The 22,115-nt window shown below is 42.9% G+C and overlaps 1 protein-coding gene across 1 annotated transcript in view; it reads left to right on the top strand.

Moving 5' to 3' along the window:
* The first annotated feature begins 18,775 nt into the window (after positions 1–18,775).
* LOC109870730 (receptor tyrosine-protein kinase erbB-4) overlaps positions 18,776–22,115 on the top strand; it is a 532,057-nt gene continuing 528,717 nt past the window's right edge. Inside the window, 1 exon segment of the mRNA XM_031805951.1 lies at positions 18,776–19,139. Within this exon segment, the coding sequence (XP_031661811.1) occupies positions 19,058–19,139 (82 nt within the window). The 5' untranslated portion in view covers positions 18,776–19,057.

The raw sequence follows: 22,115 nt of genomic DNA, 5'->3' as shown, positions 1-22,115 counted from the left end.
TCATGATTTGTAATAAAACTGAAAACTAGAACAAACAATAACAACGCAGAACAAACGAAACAGTTCTGTCTTGTGCAGACACACAAAACAGAAAATAACTACCCACAAAACACAGGTGGGAAAAGGCTACCTAAGTATGGTTCTCAATCAGAGACAACGATAGACAGCTGCCTCTGATTGAGAACCACACCTGGCCAAACACACAGAAATAGAAAACATAGAACACAAAACATAGAATGCCCACCTCAACTCACGCCCTGACCAAACCAAAATAGAGACATAAAAAGGATCTCTAAGGTCAGGGCGTGACACAAACATTTCTCTCCACCCCATGGCAAAATAGGTAGAATTGCAGGATGAACTGCAAACATTCGACATTTCGTTTGCACTATGGCAAAATGAGTAGAATTGCATGATTTTTTCAAATAAAATTGCAGTTCTTTCCATACTATGGCAAAATTATTAGAATTGCATGCTCTAAAAAAAAAAAAATTGCAGTTCTTTCCATCCTATGGTGAAATGTGAATAATGGCAGAAAACTTGCTTTAACGCTGCAACATTTAATCTTTTCCCAGTGTTAAAACATGTAGAATTGCAGGGGGCCACTAAAATGTTTTACTGCAAGATGGGGGTGCCCCCCAACCAAATCTCACTTAGGGACCCCATACTGTCTCTCTCTCTCACCCTGTTCACACTCACGCTGTACAACACATTTCACACAATGGTTGTGATAAAACGGATATTTTTGTGATAAAACAAAGTCTTCACAACAAACAAAAAATTATCACTGTGTGGTTCTTTCACAACACTTATGTATTCATGTTTGTGCAGAAAAACCCTCAGTTGCATCACAACCTTAGTTCCAAATGTGTTGTACATCAGGGGTACAACTCAAGTGTGTAGGAGGCCATACAGCCAGAGTACTATAGTTTTTTTTCTTCAGGAGAAAAGACTGAGTGGCCCCTGGCCTCCCTGCGCTAAGCTGAGCCATCGTTGTGAGCGACTTCCTCTTTGAAGTTTCTCTGGTATCCTGTAAAAATAAACTGATCAGGCCTGTTCTAAGATGTGACCCAGTTGTAAAAGAGTACTTGACTACCTGATAAAAAAAACAGTTTATTAATATCACCTCAGCAAGGATTACTGTAGTCTGTATATGATTCAATTCCATTTTTCAGTTTCTGGCTTTGTCTAAGCTTGGAAAATAACCAGACGTTTGTATGGCTGTATGGCAGGGCATTGTCTTGTGAGTTAGACGTTACAGTAGGAGGAGGTTCCTGATATCTTAAGCCCAGATATATCCACTGTGTAGTTGTGCAATCACTGCCTGGTGACTATTATTCCTGTTTTTCCTGCCTGACCATGGGGATTTTAGGGCTGGTTTGCTACACACACCATTTCTCTCTCTCTCTCTCTCTCTCTCTCTCTCTCTCTCTCTCTCTCTCTCTCTCTCTCTCTCTCTCTCTCTCTCTCCCACTCTCTCTACCTCTCTCACTCTCTCACTCTCTCTCGCTTTCTCGCTCTCTCTCTCTCTCTCATTCCAATAAACACCCAGCACACATCCATAAGACAATGCAGGTCCAGGCCATAGACTGCTAGAGAAATGGCGCGAGAACCAAAAAGGGTTCTATGTTAACCCAGGTTACTGTACCACTCAGCCCCGTCTTAGGACCTAGAAATGTAGATAAAGAGACTGTGATATTTGTGTGTGTGTGTGTGTGCGTGTGCATGCGTGTGTGCGAGCGTGTTCCTGTGAGTGTAGACGCTCGCAGTGCAGAGATTGACTAATGTGATGTCAGTTCAGTTCAGTTCAGCACAGTGTCAGAACCATGTCAGTAAGGTTAGGGAGTGGAATGGGAGGGGCCTCCAGACAGGAGCTGTAAGGACTGGGGAGTGTTGTTAGGGGAATCCAGCTCAACTGATGTCGGCAGTAGTCTAGCCCTAAAATCTATTACACTGGAAACAGTTCTCCTGGCGCTGTCATTGTTTAACAAAGAACCCATCACACAGAGGTACACTGGAATATGTACATTTAAGCTGGATAATGTACTAATCATAGGGTCCAAGCACCATCTCCTCCAGGGGTCGCTACACTAATCTATGGCTCACGCTGTGCTTTAACCTCTCGGTTGTCTAGGGGTTACATTTAGGCACAACAATCTAATGTGTATTTCCTGTGACAGTAGAGAGCAATGTAATGTTCTGTAAGGAATGATTATTAGGATGTCTTCTGAAACCAAACCAACCTGGTGTCAGTGCAAAGGCCTATGGGTAATGTGGGCTGGTTTGTGGTCAGGCAGCTCAAAGAGCAGGTTGAGATGTACATGTGAGGAGGATGTTGGACTATGGGGAAACTTCCACCTTCCTTCGTCTCTCTCCCACTCTCTCTTTCTTTCTCTCTCTCCCAAGTTATATAGCAAGTCTTCTCACGAGCGGCACATTGGTGCAAACGGCATGCAGAGAGAGAGAGAGAGAAAGAGAGAGGGAGAGCGAAAGAGAAGACAGACAGACAGACAGACAGACGGACAGACGGCCAGGCGGGCAGGCAGGCAGGCAGGCAGGCAGACAGTGTGCACCTGATAGGAGAGAAAGTGAGAAAAGGAGAGGTTTTGTGGATCAGCGTACACCTGCATGGTTGCTTGGTTTGTGAGTTAGTATTGAGAAGAGAGAGAGAGAGAGAGAGAGAGAGAGAGAGAGAGAGAGGGAGAGAGAGAGAGGTTGTGATGTTGGAGAAGCTGTTGGTTTTAGCTGGGGATACAAGGATACAGACAGCTGTGGTAGGACATAACTGGGTTCACAGCTGCCTTAAACTGAAGTGAAAACAGGAAATATATGTAAATAAAGATAGACTTTCCACAATAGATAGACTGTGTTTAGTCAGATGGGTTTTCAGCACTTCATTGTACCTTGCTACCTATCTCTATTTGAGGCTGCTAGAGGGAGACACTCCCCTGGGTAAAAAAGGAGAGAAAAGAAACATGTTGTCTCTGCAACTCTTGGCACGGTTATCTCCCCTTTTAAATGTCAGCTCTTTTGTTAGCTTTGCGGTTGCTGGGCCTTGGTCAAGACAGGAGTAAACGACTTAGATACAGAACAACACTCAGAGAGAGATGAAAAAACTCTGTGCCATAGGACCCCTTAAACTTTCTATAAGGATACCAATTCAATGCATGCACACAGACCAGATCTGCTGCAACATACAGGGCAGAGATGCATGGATAGGGATTAACTTCAAAGTTAACTATCTGGGGAAATATCTCTAGAAAGCCACTCACTGCCTCTCTCTGGTGTAGTGTAATGTCCTGTTGTGCAGTCGGGTTGCGCTACTAGTATGAGTTCTGTAATCCTTTTAAAACATGCTTGTATTGGTGGGTTACAAACTCAAAGATAATCTGGCTTATATGGCCTCTAGATAATGTGTTCAATGAACATCTTCAAACTGTCATTATTCATAACATTCGAAGCCCGTGGTTTGCCTGAAATGATCTCTTATCATTCAAGTTTCCTTCAGTCACATAACGTAACAGATACTACTGATCAGTCAATGTGACCAATGTGATATGATTTAACCCTACGCTGTGAGAGTCTACTCAAGTCCCAGCCCACGCATTGACATCAAGGGCAGAGTGGTATGATGCTGTACTCTCAGTGTTGCTCAGATTAAACCAGTCATTCAGTCTTGTTTCCACACTCATGGTTAACTGCGAGGGCGGACATCAACACAAACTGTAAAGTCCTGCCAAGGTGTGTGTTGACGCGGGCGCGCACACACACACAACCGTGTAGTTAGTGAGTAATCTACTGCTACTATAAAAACGGAACTCATTCTCACTCTTGTGCTGCCCTCCAGTGGTACTACACTTAGATAAAATGCTTCACATAAAAGAGACAAGATATGGATAAAGACGTGATAAATTAACATCTGGTTAATTCATTCAATTACCATAAAGCAGTATGATGATCAGACCCCTTAAGCACTTTTCAAACACCCTGGGATGATCATGGGATCTTTTGCCATGTTTACTATAGTTGAAGTTTCTACCTATGCCCAGTAGTTGCCAGTATATTTCAAAAAGTAACAAACCAGAGACAATAATTTATTTTATCCAGTGGATGGCAGCAGTGTACAGTGTACAAATGTTTCCTCCAATATTCCTAATCATCATTAAACCACAACTCAGAGAGACAGAGAGAGAGAGAGAGAGAGAGAGAGAAAAACTAAACACCCCATTAATAACTTGAGAAAAGTCCTCTCAGCCTCATCCAGGAGTTTCACTTCTGACCCTGACACATCTGACCCTGTCTGAGCTTCCGACCGGCAAACAATTTGCAATGTAAGCTATCTACCTTAACAGCCCTTAGAGAGATCAATGCAGGCAGCCCTCAGAGAGATCAATGCAGGCAGCCCTCAGAGAGATCAATGCAGGCAGCCCTCAGAGAGGTCAATGCAGGCAGCACTCAGAGAGATCGATGCAGGCAGCCCTCAGAGAGATTGATGCAGGCAGCCCTCAGAGAGATCGATGCAGGCAGCCCTCAGAGAGATCAATGCAGTCAGCTCTCAGAGAGATCAATGCAGGCAGCCCTCAGAGAGGTCAATGCAGTCAGCCCTCAGAGAGATCAATGCAGGCAGCCCTAAGAGAGATCAATGCAGGGAGCCCTCAGAGAGATCAATGCAGGCAGCCCTCAGAGAGATCAATGCAGGCAGCTCTCAGAGAGATCAACGTAGGCAGACCTCAGAGAGATCAATGCAGGCAGCTCTCAGAGAGATCAACGTAGGCAGCCCTCAGAGAGATCAATACAGGCAACCCACAGAGAGATCAATGCAGGCAGCCCTCAGAGAGATCAATGCAGGCAGCCCTCAGAGAGATTGATGCAGGCAGCCCTCAGAGAGATCAATGCAGGCAACCCTCAGAGAGATCAATGCAGGCAACCCTCAGAGAGATCAATGCAGGCAGCCCTCAGAGAGATCAACCTAGGCACTGCCACTTATTCAGAATTAATCAACAACCCTTACTGGCCCTCGATATACAGACTGAATCAACAATCCCACTGCCATTTATTCAGGCTGGATCAACAACCCCAACTGGCCCTCGATATACAGACTGAATCAACAACCCTTACTGGCCCTCGATATACAGACTGAATCAACAACCCTTACTGGCCACTCGATATACAGACTGAATCAACAACCTTTACTGGCCCTCGATATACAGACTGAATCAACAACCCCAACTGGCCCTCGATATACAGACTGAATCAACAACCCCAACTGGCCCCCGATATACAGACTGAATCAACAATCCCACTTCCCCTTATTCAGACTGGATCAACAACCCCACTTCCCCTTATTCAGACTGGATCAACAACCCCAACTGGCCCTCAATATACAGACTGAATCAACAACCCCACTGCCCCTGGTTCAGAATGGATCAACAACCCTACTGGCCCTCAATATACAGACTGAATCAACAATCCCACTGGTCCCCGATATAAAGACTGAATCAACAATCCCATTTCCGCTTATTCAGATTGAATTAACAACCCCACTGGCCCTTATTGAGAATGAATCAACAACCCCAACTGGCCCCCTATATACAAACTGAATCAACAATCCCACTGCGAGTTATTGAGACTGGATCAACAACCCCACTGGCCCTCGATATACAGACTGAATCAACAACCCCACTGACACCCTCGAAATATGCAGACTGAATCAACAATCCCACTGCCCCTTTTTCAGACTGAATCAACAACCCCACTGAAACCCTCGATATACAGACTGAATCAACAATCCCACTGAGCCTTATTTAGACTCAATCAACAATCCCACTGAGCCTTATTTAGTCTCAATCAACAACCCCACTGCCCCTTGATCAGAATTAATTAACAACCCCTACTGGCCCTCGATATACAGATTTAATCAACAATCCCACTGGCCCCCTAAATACAGACTGAATCAACAATCCCACTGTGACTTATTCAGACTGGATCAACAACCCCGCTGGCCCTCGATATACAGACTGAATCAACAATCCCACTGCCCCTTATTCAGACATGGATCAACAACCCCACTGGCCCTTTTTGAGAATGAATCAACAACCTTTACTGGCCCTCGATTTACAGATTGAATCAACAATCCCACTGCCCCTTATTCAGCCTGGATTAACAACCCCACTGCCCCTTATTCAGACTGAATCATCAACCCCACTGCCCCTTATTCAGACTGAATCATCAACCCCACTGCCCCTTATTCAGACTGAATCAACAACCCCACTGCCCCTTATACAGACTGAATCAACAACCCCACTGCCCCTTATTCAGACTGAATCATCAACCCCACTGCCCCTTATTCAGACTGAATCATCAACCCCACTGCCCCTTATTCAGACTGAATCAACAACCCCACTGCCCCTTATACAGACTGAATCAACAACCCCACTGCCCCTTTTTCAGAATGAATCAACAACCCCACTGGCCCTCGATATTCAGACTGAATCAACAATCCCACTGCCCCTTATTCAGACTGAATCAACAACCCTACTGACACCATCGATATACAGACTGAATCAACAATCCCACTGCCCCTTATTCAGACTGAATCAACAACCCTACTGACACCATCGATATACAGACTGAATCAACAATCCCACTGCCCCTTATTCAGACTGAATCAACAACCCCACTGAAACCCTCGATATACAGACTGAATCAACAATCCCACTGCGTCTTATTCAGACTGAATCAACAACCCCACTGAAACCCTCGATATACAGACTGAATCAACAATCCCACTGCGTCTTATTCAGACTGAATCAACAACCCCACTGAAACCCTCGATATACAGACTGAATCAACAATCCCACTGCGTCTTATTCAGAATTAATCAACAACCCCACTGAAACCCTCGATATACAGACTGAATCAACAATCCCACTGCGTCTTATTCAGACTGAATCAACAACTCTTAATGGCCCTCGATATTCAGACTGAATCAACAATCCCACTGCGTCTTATTCAGAATGAATCAACAACTCTTAATGGCCCTCGATATTCAGACTGAATCAACAATCCCACTGCGTCTTATTCAGAATGAATCAACAACTCTTAATGGCCCTCGATATTCAGACTGAATCCAAAATCCCACTGCGCCTTATTTAGACTTAATCAACAACCCCACTGCCCCTTGTTCAGAATGAATCAACAACCCTAATGGTCCTCGATATACAGACTGAATCATCAACCCCACTGCCCATTCTTCAGAATTAATCAACAACCCCTACTGGCCCTCGATATACAGATTTAATCAACAATCCCACTGGCCCCCTATATACAGACTGAATCAACAATCCCACTGCCCCTTATTCAGACTGGATCAACAACCCCACTGGCCCTTTTTGAGAATGAATCAACAACCTTTACTGGCCCTCGATTTACAGATTGAATTAACAATCCCACTGCCCCTTATTCAGCCTGGATTAACAACCCCACTGCCCCTTATTCAGACTGAATCATCAACCCCACTGCCCCTTATTCAGACTGAATCATCAACCCCACTGCCCCTTATTCAGACTGAATCAACAACCCCACTGCCCCTTATACAGACTGAATCAACAACCCCACTGCCCCTTTTTCAGAATGAATCAACAACCCCACTGGCCCTCGATATTCAGACTGAATCAACAATCCCACTGCCCCTTATTCAGACTGAATCAACAACCCTACTGACACCATCGATATACAGACTGAATCAACAGTCCCACTGCCCCTTATTCAGACTGAATCAACAACCCTACTGACACCATCGATATACAGACTGAATCAACAATCCCACTGCCCCTTATTCAGACTGAATCAACAACCCCACTGAAACCCTCGATATTCAGACTGAATCAACAATCCCACTGCGTCTTATTCAGAATGAATCAACAACCCCACTGAACCCCTCGATATACAGACTGAATCAACAATCCCACTGCGTCTTATTCAGAATGAATCAACAACCCCACTAACCCTCGATATACAGACTGAATCAACAATCCCACTGCGTCTTATTCAGACTGAATCAACAACTCTTAATGGCCCTCGATATTCAGACTGAATCAACAATCCCACTGCGTCTTATTCAGAATGAATCAACAACTCTTAATGGCCCTCGATATTCAGACTGAATCCAAAATCCCACTGCGCCTTATTTAGACTTAATCAACAACCCTACTGCCCCTTGTTCAGAATGAATCAACAACCCCACTGCCCCTTGTTCAGAATGAATCAACAACCCTAATGGCCCTCGATATACAGACTGAATCATCAACCCCACTGCCCATTATTCAGAATTAATCAACAACCCCTACTGGCCCTCGATATACAGATTTAATCAACAATCCCACTGGCCCCCTATATACAGACTGAATCAACAATCCCACTGCCCTTTATTCAGACTGGATCAACAACCCCACTGGCCCTTTTTGAGAATGAATCAACAACCTTTACTGGCCCTCGATTTACAGATTGAATTAACAATCCCACTGCCCCTTATTCAGCCTGGATTAACAACCCCACTGCCCCTTATTCAGACTGAATCATCAACCCCACTGCCCCTTATTCAGACTGAATCATCAACCCCACTGCCCCTTATACAGACTGAATCAACAACCCCACTGCCCCTTTTTCAGAATGAATCAACAACCCTACTGGTCCTCGATATGCAGATTTAATCAACAATCCCACTAGCCCTTATTCAGACTGAATCAACAACCCTACTGACACCATCGATATACAGACTGAATCAACAATCCCACTGACCCTTATTCAGACTGAATCAACAACCCTACTGACACCATCGATATACAGACTGAATCAACAATCCCACTGCCCCTTATTCAGACTGAATCAACAACCCCACTGAAACCCTCGATATTCAGACTGAATCAACAATCCCACTGCGTCTTATTCAGAATGAATCAACAACCCCACTGAACCCCTCGATATACAGACTGAATCAACAATCCCACTGCGTCTTATTCAGAATGAATCAACAACCCCACTAACCCTCGATATACAGACTGAATCAACAATCCCACTGCGTCTTATTCAGAATGAATCAACAACTCTTAATGGCCCTCGATATTCAGACTGAATCCAAAATCCCACTGCGCCTTATTTAGACTTAATCAACAACCCTACTGCCCCTTGTTCAGAATGAATCAACAACCCCACTGCCCCTTGTTCAGAATGAATCAACAACCCTAATGGCCCTCGATATACAGACTGAATCATCAACCCCACTGCCCATTATTCAGACTGAATCAACAACCCCACTGGCCCTTATTCAGAATTAATCAGCAACCCCTACTGGTCCTCGATATGCAGATTTAATCAACAATCCCACTAGCCCTTATTCAGAATTAATCAACAACCCCTACTGGCCCTCGATATACAGACTGAATCAACAATCCCACTGCCACCTATTCAGACTGGATAAACAACCCCACTGCCCCCGTCGATTTACAGACTGAATCAACAATCCCACTGCCCCTTATTCAGACTGATTCAACAATCCCACTGCCCCTTTTCCAAACTGGATAAACAACCCCACTGGCCCTCGATATTCAGACTCAATCAACAACCCCACTGGCCCTTTTTCAGACTGAATCAATAATCCCACTGCCACTTATTGAGAATGAAACAACAACCCTTACTGGCCCTCGATTTACAGATTGAATCAACAATCTCACTGCATCTTATTTAGACTGGATCAACAACCCCACTGCCCCTTTATCTGAATGAATCAACAATCCCACTGGCCCCATATATACAGACTGAATCATCAACCCCACAGCCCCTTTTTCAGACTGAATCAACAACCCCACTGCCCCTTATTCAGAATGAATCAACAACCCCACTGCCCCTTTTTCAGACTGAATCATCAACACTACTGCCCCTTATTCAGAATGAATCAACAACCCCACTGCCCCTTATTCAGACTGAATCATCAACCCCACTGGCCCCTTATATACAGCCTGAATCATCAACCCCACTGCCCCTTATTCAGACCGAATCAACAACCCCACTGGCACCCTATATACAGCCTGAATCATCAACCCCACTGCCCCTTATTCAGACTGAATCAACAACCCCACTGCCCCTTATTCAGACTGAATCATCAACCCCACTGCCCCCTATACAGACTGAATCAACCAGCCCACTGCCCCTTGTTCAGAATGAATCAACAACCCCACTGGCCCTCGATATACAGACTGAATCAACAATCCCACTGCCACTTATACAGACTGAATCAACAATACCACTTCCCATTATTCAGACTGAATCAACAATCCCACTGCGTCTTATTCAGACTGGATCAACAACCCCACTGGCCCTCGATATACAGACTGAATCAACAATCCCACTGCCACTTATTCAGACTGAATCAACAATCCCACTGCCACTTATTCAGACTGAATCAACAATCCCACTGCGTCCTATTCAGACTGGATCAACAACCCCACTGCGTCTTATTCAGAATGGATCAACAACCCTTAATGGCCCTCGATATTCAGACTGAATCCAAAATCCCACTGCGCCTTATTTAGACTCAATCAGCAACCCTACTGCCCCTTGTTCAGAATGAATCAACAACCCCACTGCCCCTTGTTCAGAATGAATCAACAACCCCACTACCCCTTGTTCAGAATGAATCAACAACCCCACTGCCTCTTATTCAGTGTTATTCAGACTGAATCAACAACCCCACTGCCCCTTATTCAGACTGAATCAACAACCCCACTGGCCCCCTATATACAGACTGAATCATCAATCCCACTGCCCCTTATTCAGACTGGATCAACAACCCCACTAACCCTCGATATACAGACTGAATCAACAATCCCATTGGCCCCCGATATACAGACTGAATCAACAATCCCACTTCCCATTATTCAGACTGTATCAACAATCCCACTGCCCCTTATTCAGACTGAATCAACAACCCCACTGAAACCCTCGATATACAGACTGAATCAACAATCCCACTGCGTCTTATTCAGACTGAATCAACAACCCCACTGAAACCCTCGATATACAGACTGAATCAACAATCCCACTGCGTCTTATTCAGACTGAATCAACAACCCCACTAAAACCCTCGATATACATACTGAATCAACAATCCCACTGCGTCTTATTCAGACTGAATCAACAACCCCACTAACCCTCGATATACAGACTGAATCAACAATCCCATTGGCCCCCGATATACAGACTGAATCAACAATCCCACCTCCCATTATTCAGACTGTATCAACAACCCCACTGGCCCTTATGGAGAATGAATCAACAACCACCACTGGCCCCCTATACACAGACTGAATCAACAAACCCACTGCCCCTCATTCAGACTGGATCAATAACCCACTGGCCCTTATACAGACTGAATCAACAACCCCTACTGGCCCCCGATATACAGAGAATGATCCTGCCTCACTGACTGGACATTGAGCATCTTAAAACAGAATGGTCCTGCAACCTCACAGCCCACTGTCCCTTATACAGAATTATCTTGACTCACTGCCTGGCTACTGAGCATCATACATCCATCAGCAGACAACGCCAGGGTGAGATGTGATGGGATGGGAGTGAACATTTCCCCTAATGGGAAACAATTACACAGTCAGTAGGTTCTTCAGTGACTTCTGATGAGAGTTGTTGGCTGAGGAATTGGCCATGTAATCATGTGTGTGTAATGTGGTAATGCAGCTTATTGCTCTGTGACTCGCGAGCGGAGCCCATAGAGTTGAGGAAGATAGAGATAGAGACATATTCAGAGGGAACTCTAAACCTCTATGAGACATCACTGGTTTTAACCCATCCTAATCTGAAGATTTAACCCCTCCAACCCTACAGCTTCTGGGTTTTGCCCCAAAAAATCTTATCAAAGTGTATTTTTCATATGCAGAAGATACAGAGGGGTGTATCAAATCAAATGTTTGTCATATGCTTGGTAAACAACATGTGTAGACTAACAGTGAAATGCTTACTTACGCGTCATTATCCAACAATACAGAGTTAGAGATAAAAATAATATTCAAAAAATGTAAATAGTGACACGAGGAACAAATACACAATAACGGTAACGTGTAAAAAAAAGAACATGGTTATTTACAGGGAGCACCAGTACCGAGTTAGATGTGTAGAGGTCCAAAGTAATTGAGATACTGATGTACATATAGCAGAGGAGGCTGGTGGGAGGAGTTCTAGGAGGGCAGGTTCATTGTAATGGCTGGAATGGAATGAATGGAACAATAACAAACACATCAAACATATGGAAACCACATTTTTGACTCTGTTCCGTTCATTCCATAACAATGAGCCCGTCTTCCTGTAGCTCCTCCCACCAGCCCCCTCTGACATAATGGTAGGGGTAAAGTGACTTGGCAACAGGATAGATAAGACAGTAGCAGCAGAGTATGTGGTGAATGTGGAAGTGTGTGTGTGTGTGTGTGTGTGTGTGTGTGTGTGTGTGTGTGTGTGTGTGTGTGTGTGTGTGTGTGTGTGTGTGTGTGTGTGTGCGTGTGTGTGTGTGTGCGTGTGTGCGTTGGGGTGTCAGTGTAAGTATGTGTGAGTGTGTGGGTTGAGTCCAGTGTGTGTGCATAGTCAGTGCAAGAGAGTTAGTGCAAAAAAGGGTCCATGTCTGGGTAGCCATTTGATTAGCTATTTAGCAGTATTGTTTAGCACCCTTGTTTAGCAGTCTTACAGCTTGCCCTCTTCACAACTCTGTGGGTGTGTCTGCACCATGTTAATTCCTTAGTGATGTGGACGCAGAGGAACTTGAAGCTCTCGACCCGCTCCACTACAGCCCCATTGACGTGGATGGGGGCGTGCTCGCCCTCCTTTTCCTGTAGTCCAAGATCAGTTTGTTAGCAAACTTGATGATGGTGTTGGAGCCGTGCGCAGCCATACAATAATGGGTCAACAGGGAGTACAGGAGGGGACTAAGCACACATCCTGGGGGGGGAGGCCTGTGTTGATGGTCAGTGCGGCGGATGTGTTGCTGCCTACCCTCACCACCTGGGGACAGCCCGTCAGGAAGTCCAGGATCCAGTTGCAGAGGGAGGTGTTCAGTCCCAGGGTCCTTAGCTTGGTTATGAGCTTGGAGGAGACTATGGTGTTGAATGCTGAGCTGTAATCGATGAACAACATTCATACATAGGTATTAGGTGAGGGCAGTGTGGAGCGCAATAAAGATTGTGACGTCTGTGGATCTGTTGGGGTGGCATGCGGATTGAGTGGGTCCAGGGTGTCTGGGATGATGATGTTGATGTGAGCCATGAATAGCCTTTCAAAGCATTTCATGTAATTTGCGGTACAATGAAATGTACCTTACAGTCACACGAGTAGACATTTAATATAATTATTTAGCATTTTAGATAAATGCTGAGGCTTATACTGGTTTGCTTTATCCACCACACACTCTAATGAAGCCAGTGTACACTACTCTACAGTAAAGTTTGTCATTGAAAGCATTTGCAGAATATCTGTTTGTGAAGAGGACATGTAAGACCTTGAATGTATTCTCAGTATATTCAAAGACAAGGTGAGCTCTTACAAAAATACATGTATGCACTGCAGCTTCTCCACAGCCACAGTCAGGGTCTGCGTCCCATAACGGAACCCTATTCCCTATGACCTACTTTTGACCAGGGCCCAGAAGGCTCTTGTCAAAATTAGTGCACTCTATAGGGAATAGGGTGCTATTTGGGATATTGTCAGTGTCTCAGAATTGGACATGAATCACTCTTTCAATAAAATATGAATGTATTTTATTTTCTCAGACATTATATTGGAAGGGAATAGATGCTTAGAAGGAGAGAAACAGACCTGTCTGTCATGTTCTCTGTTGTCTTTAGATTTCCAGATTGTTCAAATGATGTTTTTGACATAGATAATTATGTTGTGGAATGGTGTGGAATGATGTGTTGCCCACAGTATCCTGCACTTCTTAATGTACATTGTAAAACATTTAGTGTAAAATTGACAGTAACTTACTGACTGCAATTGGCCAATAAGTTACTGTAACATATTTTACAGTCCAGCTACTGTAATCCAGTTTACAGTACCAGAAATGTCCCTGTAATATAATTTACAGTATGTTACTGGAATTGCCCATGCAGCGACATATTACCCAGTGTTCTTAGTAAGTTTAGATTTTTACATTTACATTTTGGTCATTTAGCAGGCGCTCTTGTTATTAGCAACTTACACTCAGTGCAGTCACAGTCACAGTCACAGTCACAGTCACAGTCACAGTCACAGTCACAGTCACAGTCACAGTCACAGTCACAGCAAGTAAAATGTTTCTGTAACGGTTACTGAAAATGTTGTAGTTAAGGACCACACCAGATGCTGACTGTTACTTTTGACCCCCCCTTTGTTCAGGGACACATTATTCAATTTCTGTTAGTCACATGTCTGTGGAACTTGTTCAGTTTATGTCTCAGTTGTTGAATCTTGTTATGTTCATACAAATATTTACACATGTTAAGTTTGCTGAAAATAAACACAGTTGACAGTGAGAGGACGTTTCTTTATTTGTTTATTATTGTTAGACCACCACGAGCACATGACTTAAATTGGTGCAGCATTCTCAAACACGGGTACAACAAATTTAGCCTCTTACAAGTATCGCCTTAAAATATGTTAATGAGACAGAGACTCGTTCCCTGCCCACAACATTTTCCCACAATGCACCATATTTAATACTATGAAACACATTTAAGGTATTTTACTGTGCATTCTACAGTGTTTTACTGTTGAAATTAGAGAAAGGTCTTACAGTGTGCTGTAAAACAAATGTACGGTATTTTACTGTGCAATCTATGGTAATCTACTGTATTCAGTTTATACAGTATCATACTATTGATTAATACAGTAAATTACTGATAAAATTATAAAAACAGTGTATTTCAATAAACATGTTATACATAAGATTATTTCCTAGAGTACCATGCAGTCAAGGCACACTTTCCAATGGCAAATACATACAAGGTTAGTAATGTGATTATTGGTATTCAATCTGCAGTTAGCTTGTACTACTGTATACATTAAATAAACATACAGTCTGCCTGCTGTCCTCCCTTTCTGATTCAGCATGTGGTTAATATATTGTGACACATTGATACATTGAATACAGTCTGCCTGCTGTCTTCCCTTTCTGATTCAACACGTGGTTAATATATTGTGACAGCCAGACAGGCTGTTGAATGAATGCCCACAAATGCATCTCACATGTCACCCTATTCCCTATATAGTGCACTTCTTCTGGTCAAAAATAGTGCACTATATAGGGAATAGGGTTACATTTGGGTTGCAAGCCTTTGTGAATACCCTTTGCTGCAGGGGGAGAGATTGCATTGGTTGCAGGGTAGCAGTGAAACAAATAAGCACTGTGTCTGTGTGAGGAGGAGTATGATAAAGTTGCTTCATAAGTTGCAGAACATTGTGTGTGTGGAATCATTATGAGGCATTAGCCCTCTGGAGGCTGCTATGGTTTTATTGGCTCGCCTCATGCAGCAAAGTCTCATCCATTAAACAAATCAGGGACTTATGTATTAGATTAGCTACACCACTGGCACCAGGGGAGCTAAAGCAGGCAGGCAGGTAGACAAACACACACACACACACAAACACACACACACACATACACACACACATACACACACACACACACACACAAACTTATCGTTTTAAGATTCTGTTTCATAATAATCTGTGGAATAAATTATGTAATTGACAGCATTAAGAAGATACTGTCAGAGGACCGATCTTTAAAATATATATAATGAAATTGAAGAAAAAAATAGAGTGGGCTGAATTGCATTTGAGGTATTATTAAAATGATAAACGGCAGTCACTGGAGTTGCTTAAGAGCGAGAATAAGCCGCAGTCCCTATTCAAATTGAAAACTAATTTTAATATTTCTTAATCATTTGTCAGTGATATTAAATGCTCATCACACTGAGTCGTATTTTAATAACAATGTGTCTAAATGATAAGATGTTCCGATGTGTCAAATTAAAAGACGCTGAGACAGTAAACTTGTTGGTACCTGCTTGAGTCATTGTGTGTATCCCACCCTATTCTCTATGTAGTTCACTACATGTCACCAGGACCCATAGGGCTCTGGTCAAAAGTAGCACACTATAAAGGGAATAGGGTGCCATTTGGGAGGCATACATTGAGTCATCCCACCTGCTAGCTTTATGCTAAATGCATCATGACACTGTGACCTCTGAGGTGATAGTCTACCTCCCCCCTGTGGTGAAAGGTCAGAACTACAGTTGCAGTGCTGAAGATGTCAGGCAGTTCAATGCGTCATTATTCATTTTGCACTCAAGCAGAAAACAGTCCTTAGTGACTTTCTGCAAAGTGAGCATTGCAAACTTCCAATGTTCAAAGTCTTTGGGGAAGGACTCAAGGATCATCTGAAGAGAACATGAAAGAAGGACATAAAGTTAAACAGGGCCATTTGCTTAACATTTAAAGGTCCTGAACAGTCATTCTGAAAACTACTTTCTCTCCCATGGATAACTACCAGGAAGTTTAAAAAGAAAAGCTGAGTGGGCGGAGCTTATATTCATGACCTCGCCTTTATTGAAAGCTCTTTGAAAGGCCTACTGTATGTCAAGCAATTTGGAATCAGTGAGCATTGTAATACACAAAGCAATTCAAAGCAATTCAAACAACATTTAAATTACATCAATTATACATGTATATAAAAATATATATTTATATATATATATATACACATTTGAAGTTGGAAGTTTACATACACTTAGGTTGGAGTCATTAAAACTCGTTTTTCAACCACTCCACGAATTTCTTGTTAACAAACTATATTTCCGGCAAATCTGTTGACATCTACTTTGTGCATGACACAAGTCATTTTTCCAACAATTGTTTAAAGACAGATTATTTCATTTCTAATTCACTGTATCACAATTCCAGTGGGTCAGAAGTTTACATACACTAAGTTGACTGTGCCTTTAAACAGCTTGGAAAATTCCAGAAAATTATGTCATGGCTTTAGAAGCTTCTGATAGGCTAATTGACATGATTTAAATCAATTGGAGGTGTACCTGTAGATGTATTTCAAGGCCTACCTTCAAACTTAGTGCCTCTTTGCTTGACAGAATGGGAAAATTAAAAGAAATCAGCCAAGACCTCAAAAACTAAATTTGTAGACCTCCACAATTCTGGTCCCTCCTTGGGAGCAATTTCCAAAGCCTGAAGGTACCACGTTCATCTGTTCAAACAATAGTACGCAAGCATTAACACCATGGGACCACGCAGCCGTCATATCCCTCAGGAAGGAGACGCGTTCCTCTAGTCTGTCCCCTAGAGATGAACATACTTTGGTGCGAAAAGTGCAAATCAATCCCAGAACAACAGCAAAGAACCTTGTGAAGATGCTGGAGGAAACAGGTACAAAAGTATCTATATCCACAGTAAAACGAGTCCTAAATCGACATAACCTGAAAGGCCACTCAGCAAGGAAGAAGCCACTGTTCCACAACCACCATAAAAAAGCCAGACTACGGTTTGCAACTGCACATGGGGACAGAGATCGTACTTTTTAGAGAAAAGTTCTCTGGTCTGATGACACAAAAATAAAACTGTTTGTTCATAATGACCATTGTTATGTTTGGAGGAAAAAGGGGGAGGCTTCCAAGCCGAAGCACACCATCCCAACCGTGAAGCCAATTGCACACTCCCTCAATACTGTAGACATCTGTGGCATTGTGTTGTGTGACAAAACTGCACATTTTAGTGGCCTTTTAATGTCCCCAGCATAAGGTGCACCTGTATAATGATGTCAGGTGGATGGGTTATCTTGGCTAAGGAGATTTGTAGAAGCAGAAGGCTTGGTGGTGGTAGTGGTGGTGGTGTGTGTGTGTGTGTGTGTGTGTGTGTGTGTGTGTGTGTGTGTGCGTGTGTGTGCGTGTGTGCGCGTCTGCGCGTGTGTGCGTGTGTGTGTGTGCGTGTGTGTGTGTGTGTGTGTGTGTGTGAGTGTATGTGTGTATGTACTTGTGTACATCCTATGTGCTCCCAACATAGAACAATTTGCATTTCTGACCAGACTGCTTTGGCATATTGCAGCTCAGAGGGTGTTCACACCTCACTTGAGGTGTGACAGAGAGAGAGGAGTGTTATTGAGAGGTAGGTCGTTCTGATGTTCTGATGTGGACAGACACTATTTACGTTCTATCCAATGACTCGAACTTCAGTTGTCATTTGTTTTGTTTTTTATTCAAAAGTCAAAGCTGAATCACAACGAATTCAGTCCTATTCTAAACAACACATTATCTAACACAATAAATACCATTGCCTATGCTACTCATAATGTTATTAATTATTATCACTTAGATACCTGTCTCTAGAAATGTATTTTAAGCGGTAAAAAAAAATGCCTGTATATATTTTATTGTGCTTACATGTTTGTCTCCCAAAACAGGTATTATACAAAATTTTGACAAGCAATATGTTTTTCTAGACTGTGAGACAGGTGCGAGGGCACGACAGGAACCGACGCGACAAATTCAATTATTTTGGCAACTTCAAAGAGCCAATGGGAGCCTCCCTGGAGTTCTAGGAGGCGGGCTTCAATAAATTAGCACTACTGTCGACCAATCCTGTTGACTGTGGGAGGACACAAACATGCAAGGGGGTGTGTCTCTTAGACTGCGAGACGTCGCTTCGTGCACTATCCAACTCCGAGAGAGTATTGGCATGATGAGCATTGCTTTACTATTTTGACAAGCCATATTACAGCGCTACTTTGGAACCTGGTTGGAAGCTAATCAATCTGTTTGAACTTTTATTCACGAGACATAAATAAACCAGACCGGGAGAAGAAGTAGTTGGACTAATTAGCCTACTAACCCAAATCAATAACCTAACTGTAAACTGACACAACAAGCTACGTCTACATTTTCATATTTTTCAATCCGAAAGGGTTTTTGCTTCTGGACATGTGAATCAAAGGAGTTATTGAGAACCCCTGAAAATGAAGCTACTAGCATCGGTTCTTTGTTGCTTCGGCTTTCTGCTCACTTCTGCGATGTTTCGGACAAGCTCTTCACAAGCAGGTGAGTGAGTGACTGACATTTCGGTGTCTGCCTGGCTGATGCGCAGCGCAAGGTGTTTGGCTACCCTTATCACTCGTGCGCGTTGCGCACGGAACAAAGTGTTATTTTGTGTGCCGCAACAGTCCCCACACATTTGTCCGTTTAGTTTCAAATGTATCGGGGTTGTACTTTAAATTGTCTATACCCTCTATGTTGATTTTCGTTAATATCTGCTATAAAATCACCCTGGCTCCATTGAAAATGTGTGTTCGCACTGAATGTTCGTCACACGTTTCCTTTGGCTTGGACAAACAGTGGACATCACATCACTGAGACCAAACCAAGACCAAGTCCACCCTATCCTCCTGGCTCCTGCTACTGCTTCATTATTCTCATATCGCGTCGTCCTTCGCTCTGTGAGAGTAAGGGGTGGTGGTGGGCATTTATAGTGTGCATCTGTCCGTCTTGGTATGTTTGTTTGTTTTCAGAGAAAAACAACGTGTTTTGTTGGCTTTGGTGTACAAGTCCCAGGTACTTTTGTCATTTTGAAAGGGTACATATATTATTATTATTATTTCTTTATACTAACTGGTAATAACAATTGCTGGCTATTCTTATTCTACTGGTACTTCTTCTTATTGTTATTATTATTATTATCAGTTGTTGTAGGCTTAGTAGTAATATATAAATAGTAGTAGTAGTAGTAGTAGTATATAAATAGTGGTATTATAGGTTATGGAATAAAAATATAATATATCCTATAAGCGAGTATTGTAAAGAACTTAACTTAATTTTTTACATTGCTCACATTTATTGGCGGCCCCTGCTTGGAACAGAGCAACTCTCCACAAGGTGGTAGTGTAGTATGAACCGGAGAGAAACGCTCTGGAAATCTTTATCCTCAGCTCCGAGCCATGCAAAGGGACAGAGCGCGCGCTGACTGATTGACTGACACACACACACACACACACACACACACACACACACACACACACACACACACACACACACACACACACACACATACATACACACACACTACAGAGAGATGGAGAGAGCGCTTTTGTGAGCACAGACCATAGACACAAACTAATACTTAATTGGTTATTTATTTATTTTTCTTCTAAAAACTGTTGTTATAGTAAAACAGATTTGGCAGGTGTCTCTCTCTAAACATTTTATAGACCCGTGAACAGCAAGGAATTAACCATAGCACCACACACTCCTGTGCATGCGGTTTGTTCAAAACTACACATGCAATAAAGCCGGGACGACAGGACATTGATTGAATAGCCTTTAGATAAAAAAGAGGTTGAAAGATAAGAGGACAGGGGAGGGAATAAATAGCCTAATCTGTCCGTGCTGCCATTTGTGATTAGACCTGTTTTGCCGATTACCTACACATTTTGACTTGAGTAATTATTCAAACATTATTAGAACAATAAAATATTGTTGTCAAAATGTGACATCATTTTAAGTAGTATTTCTCGATTCCAGACTTCCAGGCAATTACTTATGCTCTTTCTACTGTCTATATATCAGACTGAAGTTGTGTGCCATATTGATGCTTCATCTGCTGCAATTTGCCGCTTGCGTGTGTGAGTGTATGTATTGGTCTATGTGTAGCCTTGTGTTTGCGTGTATTATGATCCCCAACATCCACTGGACAGGATGTCAAGCACGAGGTGTTGTGAGGCGAGAGAGGCATACCTCAGCACTTCAACCTTGCCACGTGTACCGCTGGGTGTTTCACAGCTGCCCCTCTGATATAACGCACCGGGTGCAAACCCCTCTTTGGAGTTATGTTGCTTACTAACAGAAGCTCTATATGACATTTACAGACGGGCTCGGCCCAATGATGTATATAAACCCTGGATTGCGCATTCTATGTATTGGCCATTAAGAGGCTTTGATGCCATCATTCGACCATATTGGCACCCCAGTAGTAGAAGTCCTCCATAGAAATTAATGGAATTCTACAGTATTTAAATTATGTTTCAAGGACAAAATTATACTGAATGAAAATATACACGCAATATGTAAAGTGTTGGTCCCATGTTTCATGAGCTGAAATAAAAAAATCCCAAAATGTTCCATAGCACTAAAAGCTTATTTCTCCCAAATTCTGTGTACAAATTTGTTTACATCCCTGTTAATGAGCATTTCTCATCTGCCAAGATAATCCAGCTACCTGACAGGTGTGGAATATCAAGAAGTTGATTAAACAGCATACTCATTACACAGGTGCACCGTGTGCTGAGGACAACACAATGCCATAGATGTCTCAAGATTTGAGGGAGTGTGCCAATTGCAGGAATGTCCACCAGAGCTATTGCCAGAGAATTTAATGTTCATTTCTCTACCATAAGCCGCCCTCAACGTCATTTTAGAGAATTTGGCAGTACATCCAACAGGCCTCACAACCGCAGACCACGTTTTAGCAGGCCAGCTCTGGACCTCCACATCCGTTCAGCTGTGGGATCATCTCAGGGGGGGGGGGGTGAAAAACTCATTCTGATTGGCTGCAAATGGCTGCAGCTCTGCCCAGTCATGTGAAATCCATAGATTAGGGCCTAGTGGATTTATTTCAATTGACTGATAACTGTAACTCAGTATGTTTTTTTCCAGTGGGTGCATGTATTTAAGTGTTTGTATTGTTGGAGTGGGGACAGTAAAACATTTGTATATATGTTTTGTGAGTAGCTCACATAATATAATTTCAAAGTATGCAATAAGGTGTCTGTAATATAATAAATGTGTCATGAATGCATTGCTATAGTTTTTTTTACAATGGGGAGTGCCAAAATGGGGGCAAGGTGGCATCCACACAGTACCCCCTATTAGTCATCAAGTGTATACATATATCATTGGTTCGGCGCCTCTTAGGGCAGTGGCGGTCATGAAATTTGGTGATTGTGAAGCAAATAACTGCAGGTCTCACGGTAATTGAACATTAATTAACATAAACACATTTTGCATGTCCTGGCTTCTTCTCAT

The sequence above is a fragment of the Oncorhynchus kisutch genome, linkage group LG26 (genome assembly GCF_002021735.2).
Source record: "Oncorhynchus kisutch isolate 150728-3 linkage group LG26, Okis_V2, whole genome shotgun sequence".
NCBI lineage: Eukaryota > Metazoa > Chordata > Actinopteri > Salmoniformes > Salmonidae > Oncorhynchus > Oncorhynchus kisutch.
This window is presented reverse-complemented; position numbering and strand designations above follow the sequence as displayed.